The sequence below is a fragment of the Oreochromis aureus genome, linkage group 7 (assembly GCF_013358895.1).
Source record: "Oreochromis aureus strain Israel breed Guangdong linkage group 7, ZZ_aureus, whole genome shotgun sequence".
NCBI lineage: Eukaryota > Metazoa > Chordata > Actinopteri > Cichliformes > Cichlidae > Oreochromis > Oreochromis aureus.
In genome coordinates this window covers 62,390,332-62,411,323 of record NC_052948.1, presented here as the reverse complement: position 1 = coordinate 62,411,323, position 20,992 = coordinate 62,390,332, and the positions used below count along the sequence as shown (strand labels likewise).

At 42.0% G+C, this 20,992-nt stretch overlaps 1 protein-coding gene across 1 annotated transcript in view; it reads left to right on the top strand.

Moving 5' to 3' along the window:
• The first annotated feature begins 1,494 nt into the window (after window positions 1-1,494).
• Window positions 1,495-20,992, top strand: part of LOC116325242 (voltage-dependent calcium channel subunit alpha-2/delta-4-like) — an 87,066-nt gene continuing 67,568 nt past the window's right edge. Inside the window, exons 1-7 of the mRNA XM_039614770.1 lie at window positions 1,495-1,590; window positions 11,614-11,695; window positions 16,131-16,247; window positions 17,091-17,150; window positions 18,241-18,403; window positions 18,495-18,626; window positions 19,035-19,095. Coding sequence (XP_039470704.1) covers window positions 1,511-1,590; window positions 11,614-11,695; window positions 16,131-16,247; window positions 17,091-17,150; window positions 18,241-18,403; window positions 18,495-18,626; window positions 19,035-19,095 — 695 coding nt within the window. The 5' untranslated portion in view covers window positions 1,495-1,510. The remainder of the gene's footprint in view (window positions 1,591-11,613; window positions 11,696-16,130; window positions 16,248-17,090; window positions 17,151-18,240; window positions 18,404-18,494; window positions 18,627-19,034; window positions 19,096-20,992) is intronic.

The following is a 20,992-nucleotide window of genomic DNA, read 5'->3' as shown; positions in this document are numbered from 1 at the left end:
GTTCAGGGTGGTGGAGCTTACACATAGCATAGCATTGCACATATCCATCCATCCATCCATTTTCTTCTGCTTATCGAATTCAGCCTACCCCAGCTATCATAGGGTGAGAGGCAGGGTGCATACTGGACAGGTCGCAAGTCTATCGCAGAGTTAACACAAAGAGACAAAATGTTCACATTCACAGCTCTGGGCAATTAACCTAATCCCACTAACTGCATGTCTTTGGACTGTGAGAGGAAGGAGATAACACAATGTTTACAACAGATCAATTTTCTAAGAATTTTGCACCTCTTTTTGCCTTTTCCAGTTGTCGAGATAATGTTGTTGATGGGGTGGGATGACAATGGTGATATAATGGTGAGCCGTAATTGGTCAGCAGCTTTACCTCTAAGTGGGTTTTTATCAGCTTACTGAAGGTTTAAAGTCTTGGTGGATCTGGATCAGATGGTAGAGAGAAACCTTGGACTGTGTGTCTCTGTGTGTTTGGTTTAGCTTCATGACTTTAAACAGTGTCAGTAAAATGTAATTTATGTGAATGCTTGAGTGTGGGGTTTTTTGTCAATCAGCTGATTGTCTCTCTGTGTGTGTGTGTGTGTGTGTGTGTGTGTGTGTGTGTGTGTGTGTGTGTGTGTGTGTGTGTGTGTGTGTGTGTGTGTGTGCGTGCGTGCGTGCGTGTGTGTGTGTGTGTGTGTGTTGGGGCATTATGTCTTGTTAGCTGCTCTCTCTCTTTCTCTCTTTGAGCAGCCAAACTGAACCTGTGCTTTTTTTTTTGCTTTTTTTCTCCCTACAGCAGCTGTGATTGGTTGCTGGGGAGTCTGTCTCCACAAATTGCTCTAATCCTCTCTGATAAAACAGAGCCTGCATCCAATCCCCTGCTCCAATCCCTCCCCACTCATCTCTCTCTCTCTCTCTCTCTCTCTCTCTCTCTCTCTCTGTGACGCTCTCGTCCACGAGGAAGAGGAGTTTTTAATCTAAGTGGATTACGCCACAGATTGGGCGACAGGGAAGGCAAGTGGCTGCAGTGTCTTCTGCAGACAACCAGCTTTATGTTTTCTTTAATATCTGCAAGGTGGTGAAATGAGCCCACTCACTGTTCCTGGTCCCATAAGGAGTAACCTGGTGGAACTTGCTACAGTGGTCCTTCCTGTGGACCATCGGGTGGATTTGTAACTCTTTGTCCCAGTGTGCAATGATTTTGAGTCTCTCTGGATCTTTTGGAAGTTGCTCTGATGAAGATGAGAGGCTGAAGCAAACAGAGAAGATGCTGGCAGCAGGACCAGTTTATTTAGATGTGATGGAAAGAGTTCAGGGTGAAAAGTCTGTAACTATAAATGTCACCGTTTCCTGTCTTTAGCCAACATGAGGAAACCATTTCCTACAAACTCTTTATCATCTTCTTGAACATTCAGAGCTTCTCCCAGTTTGAGAATCTGCCTTTAAAGTCTGAGCCGTGAGGAGCTCCATGTCCGGACTTCAGGGATACAGGATGGAGAGTATTAATGTGTTGGGAATGAGGAACCTTTTGAGGCTGATGGGAATTCTTTGCCTTTTGATCACAGCTGAGGCTCAGATGAAGATCCCACCTGAGACGTAAGTGCACAATGTTTACTTCTCATAAGCTCTGCAGAGGGTTAAAAGGTTTTTTAAAGGCCTGCATCATTTTAAGATAGTGGATATCTTTGGAAACCCATGAATGGGAAAGCTGAAGGTCATTCACAGTTATGGTAACATGACTGACATGTTAATATGAACGCATATAGAATATAGTAAGCGTGTAGCTTGTAGAAAATAGTCCTTATTTATAGTCCTGGGCTTATTCCAGCTTCTGATAGTCAACTCCCAGAGTGCACTGCGCTTTCATGGAGGTCCTGAGAGAATAACTGTGTTTCAGCAGGCTGTTTTCCCTCAGGACTCCCTGAAATCTGCTCTCCACTGTCTTTGATTTTTGCAGGTGTGACAGTTAAAAGTGATGCAACACTTCTAAAAACTCAGATTTAGGAAACCCAAAACGTTATTGTAAGTCAGCTGTTCAACATGGGTCACATAAACTTGAGTACAGCATCCAGTTTGGCCAAAACACTGCAGTAACTTTGTTAGTAGGTTCTAAGCTGTGTAGGTTTTTTGTGTGGTTTATAAACTTTTTCTTTTGTTAAAATAATAAATATATTGCTTTGCACATTTTTGACTACATGCTCCTGCTCTCCTCTATGTGTGGGACCTGTGAGAGGCAACTGGAAAAATAAGCAAGGAGCTGAAATGACCTTCTTTGGAAAATGCCTGGTCTCACTCTTGGAGAGAGGTTGAGGAGCTCATAATAGAAATGCTGCTCCTCTACTTTGAAAGAAGTGAGTGGTGGAGGTTCAGACATCTGACTAGGATGCTTGTTGGATGGGTCCTAGGTGAGAAGTTTCAGACATATCCAGGGCAGAACCAGGACTCTGCCTTTCAGCTGACTTTTCAGCAGCTTGAAAAGGTTTGGGAATTTCTGCATTGATTGTTGCCTCTGCAACCCAGATGAGCAGGACAATATGGATGAATCAAGGTTTTCTAATACATTTCTATAAAGTTTTCATCATACGAATAATCTCCACTATAGCAGACTTCTGTCCCCCAAATTTTTGTCTGATTTTGAGTTTCTGGTTCAAATTGTTGTTAATATGTACAGAGGAGGTCAGGAGAGAACTACCAGACTGAGTGTCTACATGTGTAAAACATGCTGGAGGCTTTGTTTGGTTTGGGGCTGCGTTTCAGTCAGTGGTGTCTGAGATGTTTCCAGAATTTATGGAATTAAGAACACAGATTTTGATCGACCAACACCATCTGAAAAGCATCTGATTGACAGTGGCTTCATTTTTCATTGTGACAATTATTCCAAACTCTGCCAGCGCAATAAAAACACACCTGGATAGAAAAACACACTGGAATATCCATGGATTGGCCGCCCCAGAGTCTGGACCTCAACATTATCAAAGCAGTGTGAGATCATCCTGACAGAGAGCCGGAAAAAAGGCAGCCAACGTTCAAAAAGCTTTGAACATCCTTCAGGAATTCCAGAGAACGATCCCTGAAGACTACTTAAGGAAATATATAAGAAAGCTGCCTAAGAGAGTTCAGGCTGTTGAAGAATAAAGGTGGTCGTACCAAATATTTATTTTCAAGCTCATTTAAATTGTACCAACTGTGTTTTTCTCTTATACACTGTTTGTGACATGCAAAGCTCTTGCAGTTTGTTTACCTACCCAACATGTTTGTGGTTTTGTGTTGTCTGTTTTGCTGCCGTTGAAGCTCATTATCATGAATCTGTGAGGCAGTTAGAGAGCAGCAGCTCCCTGCAGCTGCAGTCCTGCATGGCTGCAGCTTCCTCACACGCTCCCTCCTCACCATCTGTGGGCCAGCATGGCTCGCTGGCCACGGTCACCTTTCCAAGCCTGACCCACATTCTCCACCAAACCGCCATAGGCCTGGACAAACAGGGCCACGTCACCTGGCTACAAATGCACCTAAACCCCTGCAAATCCACCTCAGCTGCTGTAACATGCAGCGCTAAAGAGGCAGGACACTCAGTGAGCGGTAACTGAGGTAACGCTATACTGTCAGACTTTCTCGCAGGCCGTCACAGAGGCAGCACCAACAAAATGAAATAAGAAGCTGCAGAGTTCACCTTCACTGGCAGTTCTGATGTAGAAGATCAGGCGTGTATTTCACACACAATAGTAATATTTCTAGGATTTATTTTATTTATTTTGCAAGATTCATGTAAAGTATCGATCTACTGAACGCTTTGTTTTTCATCCAGCTTGTTGTAGTTGTCATATTTTACCAGCCTGCTGCTGCTTGGTTGCGTGCTCATGCATCCATGCATGGATCAAAATAGGAAGATGCTGTGCTGATGTAGTGACCAGTTCTGCCTCATTACTGGTCACATTAACATTTGACCAAAAGTGCTTGACTAGATTAAACTGACTTTTTTTTGTCCATTATGTAAAGTTTGTGTTTCACCTGTGGGAGCGGCTCGTTTGTTGATATTGGTGATTAATGCCGTCTGTTGGCTGATTTGAGCTAGTGTTGCTAACTGTGATTCTATGAGATGGCAGATGAGGTTCACAGAGGCAGGAGCGAGTATAAAAGTCTTGTGCCTTGAATCCAACCTGCACACAGTCTACAGGCTGTCAGAGGCAGCCGGGAAACTCTCGGAAAGTCTTATTTTTTAGTTGCGTTATAAACACTTAATATAAAGCAATAAAACAAGTATTTAATGTAAGTGCTGCATCGTGCACAGTTACCTGTAGCTTGTCTCCAGGCTTAATCATAAAGCTGTCTTATCGGTTGTGTTACACAAAACTGATTTTTTTTTGCCATACATCAAAACGATGAGTTAGATAAGCAGTTAAAAAAAACCCTTGACATCGCTCCAGGTCACTGTCTGGACTGCTGACCTTTGACCTGGTTGTGAAATGAAATGATGGCTGTGTATTTTCTGTCAGTCAGTCTGCTGGGCAGATCACCCTCGGCACAGGGGATTAGCTGAATAGACTTCAGAGGTGATCTTGCTGGAGGATTTATTTTGGGAGCATTTTTAGATTGAATTGGAGACGGATGGGAGACCGTTGCTTTCATATATGCTGCAGCATTTTTAGGACTCTTAAACCTAACAGTGAATATAGAGTGATCAGCTGGTACTGTTAGAACTCTAAATGTGAGAAAATAAATTGCTTTATAGGGCTCTGCCCCCTCAGACTCATACTGGAAGCTGTTTTCACACGTGGACTGCAGCCCAGAACATTTCTACACGTTACCCAACATCGACGCAGGCGAGAACAGGTAACTGTCCAGTAACTGCACAGCGGTATGGCGTGTACTCACCTGAACCGAAGAGCGTACTTCTAGTTCTTTTTTGGACCGACCTGGTTTTGCCAACGTTGTCTGGAGTTCATGACCTATATAATCAGACTTTCAGTAGCAGGAATACCAACCCAGTATCTCAGTTGCTTCCATTCACACCTCTGAACACATGAAATACACTTTAACATTCTTATTTATATTTTAAAGGCTCCCATGCCTGGTAGTACTTATTTTAATGTATTTTTTTTTTAAATTTATTATTGGAAAAGGCTAGTAATTAAAATTATGACATCTTAAACAATGTGTCAGAAAAACGAGGCAACTCGGAACAGATGAGTTTACAGGGATTAATGAGCACTACCCGTTGTTTGTTATCAACAACTCCCAGATGTTTGACATGTGACATTTTAAGTTTATAGGCAGTGTAGCTGATTCATTTATTATTTATTTTTTTCAGACCTGCCACAATTCGTATTGAAAATGAAAACATTTTTATGTTATACCAGGTAAAAAAATGTCAGAGTAATCATTGCTACCTGTTCAGTGCGAAGCTCTGGTAGGAGTGTTGAATAAATGAAGTTTATAGTTTCGATCAATGATATCAGTCAAATGATTTGGAGACAAGGGTGCTGACAAAAACACAGAAGGTGGAGATAGAGGGGGCAGAGATTAAGGTAAGATTTTCCTTGGGAGTCACTTGGATGGACAGGCTTAGAAATGAGTATATCTGCGGGACAGCTCAGGTTGGAGACACAGTTTAAGAGTTGGGGCTGAGATGGTTTGTATATGTTCAGAGGAGGGATAGTGGATACGATGGAAAAAGGATGATGTAGATAAAGCTGCCAGGCAGGAGGAAAAGGGAAAGACCTCAGAGATGATTCAAGCATGTGTTGAAGGAGGACAGGATGAGCGACTCAAGGCATGAACACCAAAGGCATCGTAGACTCTAATGCACAGCCAACTGATCAAACTCAAGAACTTTGTTGTTTACAAGAAGCACTGATTTTAAAACACAGAATAACTTCCATGGGGGAATTTCTCTAGGATAGAGGACACTGGCAAAAGGCGGAATTCCTGAGTTTCCAGAGATGCACTTAGACGAAGGTTCACTGGGGGAGAGGAGAGCAGTATTAGATCCAGAAGGCTGGGTTCAAGAGAATAAAGGACTGAATGTGCAGGCTTACACATGAGGGTTGTTGGTAAGATCCAGGAGGGGTGCAGACCCACACTAAACACAGGGAAGGTCACAAGGAAGGGTTTGAATACCACACTGAAAAACAGACAATTGGGCAAAGACTGGATGTGTGAGCTGGTTCTTAAATACTTGGAGACAGGAAAATGAGCAACAGGTGTGCAGGCTGGTGTGCGGGAGATGGTGGCACCTCCACCCAAAGGTAGAGCTCTACCTGCCCAACCCAGCCAAGACCTGAAGAAGGAAAACAGGAGCGAGACAGAAACACAAGCAAACCAGTGCCTACCATGACTCCAGCTCAGTTTATGAGTGTTCATCATCTCTCTGAGCTCAGATTGAATAATTTGGGTTGTTCTGCTGACTGTTACATTTTGAACAGTCATTTTGTCTCTCTTCCACAGCATGTCTTTCATCCTGTTTTCCTTCTTTCACCCCAACCGGTCGCAGCAGATGGCCCCGCCCCTCCCTGAGCCTGGTTCTGCCAGAGGTTTCTTCCTGTTAAAAGGGAGTTTTTCCTTCTCACTGTCGCCAAAGTGCTTGCTCATAGGGGGTCATATGATTGTTGGGTTTTTCTCTGTATTTATTATTGTGCGATCTACTGTACAATATAAAGCGCCTTGAGGCGACTTTTGTTGTGATTTGGCGCTATATAAATAAAATTGAATTGAATTGAATTGAAATACGTAACTATAAGATGTTATCCAGCCAGCCTACTGATAAAATGTTCCGGGGTCAAATTTATTATTCTATTCATGGTGGTCAAAATCTGCCATCGGTGATATTTAAAAGAGTAAAGAGAAAAGGGACAGAAGAGATCCTTACAGGGGTGAACACAATTCAAACAAAATTATTGTTATTTTTAAAATTTTATACTGTCAAGAGTTCTGGGATTAAAGAAAAAACAGCTAAAAATCTAAAAAAAAAAAAAGGCTAAGCATTTTGTACTTAAATCACATGATCACTGATGACATCGGGAGCTTTAACAAACTACAGTTTTGGCCTCTCTTTGCTGCTGAGAGTTGCTCATATATAATAAGACATGTGCATGCTGGTACATTTCATAGTTTAAATGATTCATCAAATTAATCCAGCACCCAGAATTTAAATGAACAGTAATTAGCTATGTCTATAGCAGAGCAGTGTGTCTTACATGGGTTATTGTCAAACCTGTTACAAGCCCACAGTGTATTTACTGTGTGTGTGTGTCTGCACTGAACTTAGAGGATTAATGTCCAGAACAGATGGAGCGTTACCCTCCTCTTCAACACATGCTGGGAAAACTCTCTCTCGTCTCTATCTGTCTGTGTGAAGTGTCGTGAACACTGCTGACTTCACACTGTCTTCATTACGTGTGATTATTCATCACCTGGACATGGAATATTCTGATGATGTTTTTCCTCAGAATGGTTAAAGTGATTGTTATTCTCCTAATCTCCAGACTGGTATTTTTGCTCTCCAATTCCAGGAGTAACTTTGAATAATTCATAGTTTGAAATGGGCCTTCAAGTCATCCTGTGTCTGAAACAAACTGTTTAGGCAGTGTTTCTGGATCTATGTGTGCATCTATGACATGATGGAGCTTTAACCAGCCTGTGTGCATGGCCTTAGTTCACAATCAGTGATCATCAGCTTTCTGCTGAAATGCAGAAACCATGACAAAGCTTCCACTGGTTTTTACAGATGGTTATAGTACTTCACTCTTCTACAGCTCCTTCCTGTACATATTTTATTATATTATATTTCTATATCATATGATAGAAACATATAGTGTCTGTTGTGTTAATTGTCCGTTTTGCTATTCTGACACAAACCAAAACTTTCAGTCCCCTGGACTGCAGCTTTGTTGCGTTGCCTCGTTGCATTGCTGTGGGTCTGTGCTGAGTGGACCCCTGCAGCTCTCTGCTGTGACCCAGATGACGAGCAGATTATCTAAATCTCTTTCATCACTGTCATATTTAAGGGCCTTTTACTGCTGTAATGCACCGCTACTGAGCCAAGCGTTGTCATGGAAACACGCTGTCAAGCTTACGCTAAACACCTGACAGCACAAGAACTTTACCTCAGGATGAAAAGTTCTGTTGTTAAATGGTGGTATAGTATAAATAAAGAGTCCCTGCCTTTCTGCTACACAGACCATTGACGAGAAGTGTTCCACACTCAGTAAGAGTCCAGTTAGTCTGAGTGCACCAATGAATTGCAGTGGCTAACAGCAAATTTTAAACATGGACTTCTTTTATGACCCTTTTGCTGCAATGCTTTCCTCAACTAATATTTTAATGTTTAATCAAAGAAGTTAGAGGAGACCGTGTATGTAACAGATGGAGATCAAAAGGTCCGGCACACTGCGTTATTCAAACCCAGCTGGCATCGATAGCAGCTCAGACAGGTGCTACAAATCAGGCCAGCCAACCCAGGTGGTCAAACGCGATCCACATGAATCAGGAAACCAAGCAGGGTGAATCATATTATACAGGAATAAAAACTCATATATTCAAATCGGTAAGTACACAGAGTGAAACTTAACACAAAATAATCTATGGCATGACACTTTATACACACTGCTCCAAAAAATTAAAACAACACTGGAAAAAAAACAATCATGCTGGATATCAATACAGATATGGACTGCATAATGTGTTGGGAATAAAAGGATGTCACATCGTTTCAGTAGTTTCTACGGCCCGCATGCTTGTATGCATGCCTGACCCGGACCGTGCTCCTAATGAGATGATGGATGGTGTCCTAGAGGATCTTCTCCCTAAGTTTGAAGGCAGCGACACGTCTCAAAAAGTTGGAATAGGGCCATGTTTCCCACGGTGTAGTATCCACTCTACTTTTAACTCTACTTTAAACATCTGGGAACTCAAGAGAGCCACTGCTGGACTTCTGGGAGAGGACAGTTTTCCCAGTCTTGTCTGATAGAGGATCCTAGCTGCTCAGCAGTCCTGGCTCTTCTTTGTTCTATTTTTGCTTTCTTGATGCTTCAAATGTTCTCACACAGTGAAAGGTCTGGACTGCAGGCAGGGAGGTTCAGCAACCAAACTCTTCTACTATGAAGCCATGCTGTTGGACTAGATGAAGTATGCTGTATAGGTTATCTTGCTGAAATATACAAGACATCTCTGACAAAGACATCATCTGTAAAAAGTGTATATTTCTGTCAGCATTGATTTCTCCTTTCCAGATTTTCGAGCTGCCAGTTCCAGACACTGACACACCTCCATACCATCAGAGAGGCGGACTGAGCTGAATGCTAATAATGAGCTGGCTGGTCCGTCTCCTTATTGCTTGCAGTGTTCTTGTTTTCAGCTAATGTTTGGCTCAATTGTTCTAAAAATCACACTTTTACCTTTAAATTCTCTGACTCAATGACTTGTATCAGACTCGTTTCAAATCAAATCAAATCAAATCACTTTTATTGTCACGTCACATGTGCAGGTACACTGGTACAGTACATGCGAGTGAAATTCTTGTGTGCGAGCTTCACAAGCAACAGAGGTGTGCAAAAATACAATAACATAAAACAAGCAAAATATAAGAATGGCTAAATCTGAGAGTAATAAATATGTGTACAATATAAGAGTGTATGCATTACTGGATGTGTATACTAAATATGTTTTTCTACGTGTGTGTGTGTGTGTGTGTGTGTGTGTGTGTGTGTGTGTGTGTGTGTGTGTGTGTGTGTGTATACATATTTTACAAATTAAATAGAGTAAACAATAGAATAAAATATATAATATACAGAGGTTGGCAGTTGGATATTGTGCAAAACAGTGGCATTTATATACAGTGTGGAGTGCATAATGTTGAAGTTCCAGTAGTGAGGGTGAGGTGTCTATGACGTGTTCAGCAGTCTGATGGCCTGGTGGAAAAAGCTGTCTCTCAGTCTGCTGGTACGGGACCGGATGCTGCAGAACCTCCTTCCTGATGGAAGTAGTCTGAACAGTTTATGGCTGGGGTGACTGGAGTCCTTGATGATCCTTCCCGCTTTCCTCAGGCACCGCTTCCTGTAGATGTCCTGGAGGGAGGGAAGCTCACCTCCAATTATCCGTTCAGCACACCGCACTACTCTCTGGAGAGCTTTGCGGTTGTAAGCGGTGCTGTTGCCATACCAGGTGGTGATGCATCCAGTGAGGATGCTCTCAATGGCACAGCGATAGAAGGTCCTGAGGATGCGGGGGCTCATGCCGAATCTTTTCAGTCTCCTGAGAAAGAAGAGGCACTGCTGCGCCTTCTTCACTGTTTTGTTTATGTGTCCTGACCACGTAAGATCCTCAGCCAGATGTACACCAAGGAACCGGAAGCTGCTCACTCTCTCCACAGCAGCGCTGTTGATGGTGATGAGGGTGTGTACTTCTCTGCACCTCCGGAAGTCCACTATCAGCTCCTTTGTCTTTGCGACGTTGAGGGTGAGATGGTTGTCTTGACACCAGTGGGTCAGGGCGCTGACCTCCTCCCTGTAGGCCGTCTCATCACCGTTGGTGATAAGACCCACCACTGTAGTGTCGTCCGCAAACTTCACAATGATGTTGGAGTTGCTAGTGGCCGTGCAGTCATAGTTGTAGAGTGAGTACAGGAGAGGGCTCAGTACACACCCCTGTGGAGCACCAGTGTTCAGTGTGATGGGGGATGAGGTGATGCTGCCCAGTCTGACCACTTGGCGTCTGTCAAACAGGAAGCTAAGGATCCAGCTGCAGAGGGAGCTGCTCAGTCCTAGATCCTGCAGTTTTCTGTCCAGCTTCGAGGGAACGATGGTGTTGAATGCTGAGCTGTAATCTACAAACAGCATTCTCACATACGTGTCTCTCTTCTCCAGGTGTGACAGGGCAGTATGTAGTGTCAGGGCTATGGCATCATCAGTGGACCTGTTGTGGCGGTATGCAAATTGTAGAGGGTCCAGTGAGTCGGGTGGTGAAGAGCAAACGAAGTCCCTGACCAGCTTCTCGAAGCATTTGCTCACGATGGGGGTCAGGGCTACAGGTCGCCAGTCGTTTAAGGAAGAGATGGTGGAGGATTTGGGTACAGGGACGATGGTGGCCATTTTGAAGCAGGCTGGGACTACAGACAGAGAGAGGGAAAGGTTGAAGATGTGTGTAAACACTCCAGCCAGCTGAGCCGCGCATGACTTGAGGACACAGCCGGGAATCCCGTCCGGACCAGTAGCTTTGCGTGCGTTCACCTTCCTGAAGCACTTCCGCACATCCTCCTCAGACACAGTGTGCGCACTAACGTCATCCGCGGTGCGCACACTGTCCGGTCTCATGGTGTTCGCTCACAAAGTTTTACAGCCCAAATAGACATGGACACATTGACAGCTGAGGTAAACAAGAGCCTAAGAGCCTGCACTCACTTTACAGCCAGAGCAGTTTGTCTTACAGCAGCCATCTTAGTTAGAATAATACATAAAGTTCATTTGACTGCAATCTACTAACATCTAGTGGTGAGATTTTCTTTTCTTTTCTGTTTGCTTGTTTTATTTTGTTTTGTTTCCATATCTTTTGTTTGTGTCTCTTCGTGTGGTTTTCCAACAGTCTGTAATGTGAGTCCTTGATATTATCTGTTGTCTTTCTGTCTTGCAGGGTGCAGCAGTGGGCGTTGACATTCTCTGCAGAACTTCGAGAGTTTGCAACCAAATACTCTGGATCTCTGCTGCTGCAGAAGGTAAATGAAGCCAAAACTGGTAAAAGCATATTTCAAATTCAAAACTCTTCCTAAATAAAAAAAATGTTCCAGGATTTGTCATTTCGACAAGCCTCAGACTTTTACCAAACATTTGCACAAGGCTGCAAGAAAGCATGAATACTGACTGAGCAATGATTTGGCCAATGTGTCCAAAACTGAGAGGTTCTATTTCAGCATTTCATACTTCTAGAGCTTTCACTCTCTGTAGGTTCAGACACCATTGAGGTTTGTATTTGTCTTGTATTTGGCTTAGCCACTACGATGCAAAATGACTTGTCTTTTCTGGTGTTGTATTCATTTGGATTGAATTTTCTTTTGATAATTAAAACATGGCCAAAGTGTACTTTAGATACGAGTTTCTTACCCTCAAACTGGTCCTGAGACTTCTGACTGTTTGAACTGGAAACAAAGAGCAATTGGAAGAGTTCGGATGTGCATTCGTGTATGCTGGTGAGCGTGCCTATCAGTGTGTGTGTGTGTCTGTGTGCACATTTATGCTTGTTTGCCAGGACAAACACACACCCAGGGATCATGATAATGCCCAGATTGAGGACTGAGCCCTCTTTACCAGCGTCAGGATTTGCGGCCTGTTCTGATTTTAGACATTCATCCATTTATCTGTCAGATTTAGAGCCGTCAAAGGCAGTCAGCAGTTTGTATGCTTTCAAACACACATCCACCTTCTGCAGAATAAACAACATGCGTGTATAGGAACCAAAATAACCCCCAGATAACATTGTTTTCTGCCTTGCAAGTTTCATCTTGTTTTCATGTACGTTTTCTCTGGCTATGAATGAGAGATAAAATACAGCAGTTGTTAGAGGATAGCAAATCTATGAATGTATCAGTGCTAAAATGAATGTTAAATGATGTTAAAAGGTTGACCGTCAAGATCATCCTGTATAATAACAATCCCATAAACTCTATGGCATTACTTTATGTGCCTCCTTATCCTTCTCACGTCAGTGACATCTGAAAGATAACACGAAGAAATAAAAATACTTAAACAAAGGTTCAAACCACATTTTATCCACCATAAATGAAAAACAACAATGAAATGCCAATTTCAGGAATAGTAGTGCTAAGCACATCAATAATGGTGAGCTGTGTTTGTGTGTTGTTCACACTTAAAGTCTGGTTTGCTTGCAGAGATGGCCAGGGCAGAGCTGCTTCAGGCCAGGACTGGGACCAAATAAATGACTGGAACATCCCCAACTGCCTGATCAAGAAAACTTTTTTTCAGGGAGTTTAAGCCCACGTTACATCATCAGCATCACTCAGCAGTGTGGGGGAAGACAGGAAGTCAGAATATCCTGAAATAAATCCAGTTTTGGAAACTAGCATTTAAAACTAAGAGCACATGCAGCTCAGTGCCCTAGCACAGAAATATTAGGAGAAAAATGATACTACGGGTAATTACCTCTGCCAAGGAGGGTTTTGGTAGTGTTTGCATCCATGTGTCATCATTCTGTAAACATCATAGCTTAAAAAGGTTTGAATGATCTTGTGATAAAACTGTGGGGGTGTAGAGTGGGGTCATGTTAGCAGTCCATTAAATCTGGCTTACATCCATCGAGGTCTTCAAAGTCAGCTTAATGATTTATTGGTCACAATTTAACAAAACTAATTTACTAAACAATGCAGTTAATGTTATACATGTAATGTATCCACATAAATGATAGAAAATAATTGCACTTAAAATGATGTCAAGTATATTTAATTTGTTTTTAAGAAGGCAAATTTTAATAAAGCCTGCACTTTGCACTTGTTTTTACAACACCACAAATTTCTTAAAGTACATTTGGTTTGCACTCTCTGAATTATTCTACTTTTCAACATTGTTGGGTTTTTTGTGTTGGTTCCCTCGTGCTAGGACCAGTTCTGTTAACAATATTAATGGTTTCCCTTGGCAGTATCTTCAGAAGGCATAGCTTTTTCACTGCTGTGCAGATGACACCCAGCTTTATCTATGCATGAAGCCAGAGGACACACACCACTAGTTAAACTGCAGGACTGACTTAAAGACATAAAGACCTGGATGACCTAAATTCATTTATTGTACTTGGCCCTAAAAATCTTGGAGGCATGGTGTCTAACCTGATAGTTACTCTTGCATTTCCTTAGCCTCCAGCAGTACTGTGAGTAATCTTGGAGTAATCTTTGATCAGGATACTGTAAGCACTTTAATGTGTAAATTAAACAACTGCTGACAGATAGGAGTGCTTTCTTGCATTTGCACAATATCTCTTGTCTAGCTCTGTCTCCTTATACTGGCTCCTCTTCATTGGCTCCCTGTTAAATCCAGATTTGAATTTAAAATCCTTCTCCTTATATACACAGTCTTGAAGAATCAGTGCTGTCTTATTCTAACCTCCCAAGACCCGAACTCTTTCATGGCATGCATTTTTAATTTCTCCTTGCTATTTGGGCTGATTGGGACCTGATGAATGTAAAAACAAAGAATTACGTGATTTTTTTTTTTTTACCGATTTTTGTTTCTGAGAAAAATGAGACGCACATATGAGGACATTCGCTTTAAATTTCGATGGAACAGTTGCAGTATAACGTCCTTGTCAGTGGATATCAGGCCCTTGTAGAGCAAAATTTTGTATTTTGGTCTACACAACCCAAAATGTGTCCTAGGAGGCTAAAGACCTCATAATAGCGTATCACGCCAAAGGAGAGTACTGTTGCTGCACAGCAAGAAGGTCCTGAGTTCAATTCCACCATCAGGCCAGGGTCTTTCTGTGTGGAGTTTGCATGTTCTCCCCGTGTTGGCGTGGGTTCACCCCGGGTACTCTGGCGTAATGGTGCGAATGGTTGAATGGTTGTCTGTCTCTGTGTGTTAGCTCTGCAACAGACTGGCGACCTGTCCAGAGTGTACCCCGCTTCTCGCCCTATGACAGCTGGGATAGACTCCAGCGCCCCCCGCGACCCTGAAAAGGATAAGTGGAAGTGAATGGATGGATGGATATTATTAATCTCTGGCTCTCTTCCACAGCATGTCTTTTGTCTTGTCTTCCTCCCCTCACCTCCAACCGGTCATGGCAGATAGCCGCCCCTCTCTAGCCTGGTTCTGCTGCAGGTTTCTTCCTGTTAAAAGGGAGTTTTTCCTTCCCACTGTTGCCGACTGTTTGTTCATAGGAGGTCATTTGATTGTTGGGGTTTTCTCTGTATTATTGTAGGTTCTCTACCTCACAATATAAAGTGCATTGAGATGATTGTTGTTGAGATTTGGTGCTATAGAAATAAAATTCAATTGAATTGACCTCTCAGTGATAGGTCACTCTGCAGCAACCCATCATAATCAAAGGTACACTAGGTCACATTTCCACGGAGGCCCCTTCCTCTAAGATACCAAACAACCACTGAGAAACCCTTTCTGTGAGTTCATAGAGCTTTATACGGCAAGTGTGCAGGACTGAGATAGAAGATTTTCACAGAGGTTAGACTCAATGTTTGGCTCTGCTTGTGTATTTGCTTCAGTTTGGGCAGCTTGAACTAATTGGAATTAGGGAGTGACTTAATGAAGAGATTCAGAGTGTAAATACCCAGACTGGGCTGACCCTCCTCACACTCAGCTGGTTGATCCACCTCGAGCTTCTTGATCCAGAGAAAGTGACCCAGTTACCTCAGATATCCCCTCAGTATAAAAATACAGACAAACACACACAGCACACACACACATACAGATAGAGAGAGAGACGCCTCCACTGCAGTTGATTTAATCTGAATTATCTCATAAAAAAGGCAGCCGCTTTTTATTTATACTGTAAACACAGGATAAGACATCAGATCTTGTTGGGAATATGCTGAAATGTTGTAATAACTGATGACACTCAGTGAGTTTGTCTTTCTAAAGTTAATGTTTATGTAATATACAGATTAAATGCTTTTCTTTGTTATTACCAGAAATGTATGCATATTCTGGTGGCTGCAGCTCAGGAGTTAGAGCCTTGGCTGCTCCACGGTGCTCTCTGATGCATTCATCTAAGTGCGGATGTGTTTAAATGTTAGATAGAAAAACAGTTAGATGTTGAAGAAAGTGCCTGTAGGAATGTGTGTGCGTGGGTGCATGGGGGATGATGTATAAAGTGCTTTGAAATAAATATTAAAATGCTAATGTGGTGTCAGTGAGACACGGCGGGTCCAGAAATCGTTAATCAGAGCCATCTTTATTCATTCCGGCTGCAGCTCACAAGCTGCCAGCCGCACATAATGTCACACCACACCTCTCTCAACCCCTGCTTCCCCTTGGTTCTAAAGACGGTGGGCGTGACAGCGGATGCCATGCAGGTGCATCTGCACGGCACCGCCGACCACGCCTCACCACAGATATATGTGTTGTTATTATATTTTTTATTTTTTTTTTTAACTTCTGGTGTGCTCGACTCTGTCTTTGTTTTCCCCTCAGAAATTGAAGGATGTGGAGCCAATCATTAAGATCATAGAGGTGGATGGACAAGACCTGGTGAAGGACTACTCTGATGAAATCGAACGAATGTTGGGAAGTAAGATGAAGTCGGTGAAGGTGAGGATCATTAAAAGGAGGTTTTTCAGGATTATTCCTGGGAGACCAAACTAGTTTGAACCCATCTTTTTTAATATAATGCGATTCCTGCTTTTGCCTTACAAAAGCAGAATATCTTTACAAGATTGTGTTTTTCAGTTCATGCCATTATAATTTATGTTTTATGTGTATAATTTATATTTATGTCAAGAGTTTGCTGCCTAACAAAATACAGCAGAATGATCCGTTAGACAGTTTTCTTTGGGCTTTGTGGGATGAACAATATCACTGTGATCACTTTGTATAAAGTGTGCAGCTGGAGCAGTTGAAGTAGAAGTAGTTGGGTCTGACTGGTCTCATGGAAAAACGTGAGATGGTCCTAAATGTATTTCAACTGGAGGAATGTTTCATGGCTGCACATCAGGCTGGAAGCTCAGAAAACCGAGCTTTAAAAAAAGCCTCTGTTATATATGCATTCGAATCATGATCTATTTCTAACCTTGATAAAAATCATTTGAGTGCTTAAAAGTTGCCTTTGTTGTTGAACTCTGAGCTACAGTAACCATTTCACTTTTTCCCAACGCAGCTAAATCCAGCTGTGCATAGTCCTTTAAAGCCATTCATATCTGGATATTTTCTTAAAGGAAGCGCTTCTCATATTGTTGTGGCTCTAAAGTGTCCTGTTAGTATTGATAATAAAAATGAAAAGTATCTGCTCACAGAAGTCCTTTTCTTTCTATACTCTTTTGAGACTGTATAGTAGTAATAATAATAATTCTTTAGCTCATTGTAGCAAATGAACCTTTAAAATGTGAATTTTGCACGTTTCATCATTTTATTTCTCTCCTCTTTTTCTTGTGCCAGAGGTTAGCAGAATCTGCAGAAGACTCAGATTTGTACCATGAATTCAACGCTACATTAGAGGTCAGTGCATCTCTTTGGTTTTGATGATGCCTGATCAGCTGGCTGGTTTGGAATTACCCAGGACGTATTCTGTATGTTTAAATAATGCTTCCAAGTCTGTCATGTGTCAGTGTCGGGTGTATTTGTACTTTTCTTATCTTTAGCTGAATGCTATCATTAGCTGACTGTGTGTGGATCAGAGTTGACAGCAGGCTGTGAGGCCGGAGCAGACTGGGGGTTTAAACCTCAGCTGACACCTGAAATTAGATTAGGTCAAACTTCACTGATCCTATGAGGAAACTGGGTCGCAAAGAAACGCACAATAAGCATCAGGGAAGTTTAGTATTTCTGGATTCTTCCATCTGTAGTTTTGTATTTCTGATAATTTGCCGTAAAATTGTGTGAATGAAACAAATGTAATTTGTTCTGTGCACATTTTCATATTGTGAAGCTAGAGATGTTTAAGCAGTATATTCAAACACAAGCACCTAATGATAGTTAGAGTTTGTGATGTTGTACACGATAGAAGTCAATTCAGCTTCATTTAAGCAACACTAAATAAAAGTTATATCAGGACACCTTATATCATAAGGTCCAAAGAATAACCCAACAATACCATTACCATCACTTGGTGACAGAAGGGAGGAAAAACTCATTTTTGACAGGAAGAGATGCAGAAAGGTACTGTACAAGGAGAGAGAGGACAAAGAAAAACCACAAGATAAAAGCTTAATGATATACAATATTAGTGAGAGAGTACACAAGAGGCACTCATGCATTATGGGAAGTTTAGGACCTCAATGAGCCTAAAGCAGCATAGGGTCCCTGATCCAGTCGAACCTTATTAAAAAGGAAATGTTTGATGCAACATGTTTTTATAGCTTCTGTCAACATCAAAAACCTTTTTCTCAGCCTTTGCTGCCAAAAACCTGACAGTTTTCAAGCTCTGCATGCTTATGGTGGCCCTGAGGGGTCAAAAACACTGCAGACTAAGAAAACTAGATTAGAGCAGATTCTGACTCCTCAATAATCAGAATAAACTGAAAATCAGGATTTCTGTGTAAAAAAAACAAAACAAACAAACTGAATTTCCTGTTGCTGCCTCTCCCAGTTTGATTACTACAATTCGATGATGATCAACACCGCGGATGAGGATGGGAACTATGTGGATCTGGGTGGAGAATTTCCCCTCGAGGAGAACGAACATTTTAATAAACTGCCTGTCAACACCCAGATGAGCAACATCCAGGTTCCCACCAACGTGTACAACAAAGGTCAGAGGTGCTTCCTGCCTGACTCCCTCAACATAGGCCATGGCTCTTTAAAAGAAAGCTCCAAATCAGCATGTTTTTCCTCTGTGTGCAGATCCTAACATCCTCAATGCCATCTACAACACGGAGGCTTTAAATGACGTCTTCATCAGTAACTTCCAGAAGGATCCCACACTCACCTGGCAGTACTTTGGCAGCTCCACAGGTTTCTTCAGGATCTACCCTGGTGAGTTCAGCCATAAAGTGGGTCTCTCCTGCTCGTTTCCAGCTCCATGATTTTATTTTTGGCTCTAATAGAGTAGCTTTGCATTATTTCACAATTCAAAATAATCCTTATGGTATCATTTACTCTTTTTCATGCATCTGTTGTCACTGATGGCGCCTCTGTTCTGTTCTGGGCTCTTGCTGTGGAAATAGCAGTCTTTGTTTGACCCTAATGGTCCTGACTGAAATAAAACAAGTGAAATTAGACAGTTTGACATCATTTTGGAATGATCATATAATAAAATTTCATACAGCCCACACAAACTTCCCTGTTTGTCTTTCAATATTTCTTATATCCCTGTATCCACATACGTTTTTCCTGTTGATATCACAGGTGTCACTCTGAACTGACTCCTTGTCTTTCGGTCAGGTATTAAATGGACTCCAGACTCCAACGGTGTTGTAGCCTTTGACTGCAGGAACAGAAACTGGTGAGTTTGTTCTACCAACCGCTTCTCATTTGTCATTGCCTTCTGAGGTAACTCACAGGATTCTAAAATTACTGCACAGCTCATTTGTATGTTTTTGTATTTATGGTAAATGGTAAAGTTCAGTGGTGATAATCATGCGGGGGACACATTACTCCAGAACCCGAGAACCTCAAAAGCTTAATGGGCCCAGGTTTTCCTGCTTTTTATCTCTGAGAGGCTTTGAAGTGAAGTCACACTACTCACTGGGGCTCTGCTATTTTTGGAACAGTAAAATAATAATTTGTGAGGTTATGTGCTTTAGCATAACAAGGTCTATATTTCACCTTGGCTGTTTGGTTTGATGACCCACTGCAGCCTGCTTGATTAGAGTTATCTCTCACTTGAATGATATTAAATACTTAAATGTCCTGCGGGCAAACACTGAGGCAGCTAGGTTGCTAAGTTTAACATGTTAATTTTAAAGGTGTCAACTCACCAGCAGCAGAGAAACAGAAACACAAAATCCACTAATGAGGGAGGCTGGAAGCACCTCAGTCAAAGTGTGAATTTAATCTTTTCACAGATGCAAGAAGAAGAAGACTTCATTATATTTCACTGCCTTCAGCTCCCTACACAAATAAAGCCATTTCAGTTAAATACATAAATGTTTCTGCCTGAAAGTAAACCAGCCAAACATGGTGCTTACTCTTCCAGTGGGAGTTAGAAAAGCTTCCAAAATTCTGAACACTTGTAGAATCATCATCTTTAAGAGTAAAACCTCATTATCAGGGATGTACCAACTGTGCTGCTGTGTATATACTTATCTATATAACAGCAGGAATTAGTACAATGCAAAAATGGAATAAATCCCTCCATGAGGCTGAATTTGAGTCAGTCTAAGCGGCCACTCCGCTGGCTTTGCATTGGTTGAGCAGAGGCCAGACAGACACTGATCCTCTGGAAAAGACGATAAGCTGCTCCTTAGCCGGGTCACTGCAGCCCACATGGCACCATATGTGACTGCTCATGCATTTCTAAATAATACCAGAGAACTGCATATGTCCCCGAACGCCTCATCACTCCACATTACTGCAGCTGAGCTGCCATACATCTGCAGGGACTTACATTGAGAGAGACTGTGAAACATGCAGATTGAGTTTGTGATGATAGATGATTACGTTTTTATCTGCAGGGGCTCACAAAGAACCTGTTGAGGATGTTCGCTGGAAATCAGACAATTCTGCCAGAAATTAATAACAAACTACTTACATTGATTAGAATTCACCAGACTATAAAGATTTGATTCTTACACAAATCCCCAGTTCCCCTGTCTGAAGCCAACAATCTGTTCAACCATGAACATATTTTATTCTGTTCATTGCTGGACAGTCACAGTCTAAAAGTTTAAATTCACCTTTGCAAAGTAAAGGAACCAGATTTCTGTGGGTTATATGATGGGTCCACTTTTCTTTTCTTTCTTTCTTTCTTTTCTTTTTCAAAATTGGCCCAGGAGCATCCATACAGTTTTCCCCAGAGACGAGAAGATCTGCAGTTCATTGTTCCCTCGAATATCTCTGTCCATGTTTGAAAATGACAGCTTAAAGTATGTTTTACTGCTCAGCTTTTAATTTTTATGTGTTATCATATTTAGTTAAGTTGGACATTTTGCAGCCAGCCTAAAGTGGCCATTAGGGGAAGTGCAGTTTTTGGTTCTTCTATATTGGCTGTACTTTGCAGGCTCGGAGGTTGCCTGATCCTCCTTTTCACATTTGACGTTTGGCTGCTGGAACTGTTGCAGTTAGATTTTTTTAATGATGTTGAAGGACACTCCAAGATTCCTCAGTGTTACTGGAGGCCAGTGTAATCCAGAGTAAGTATGTCGCCGCTAAAACTAGTGGATATAAATCTTCACCTCCTA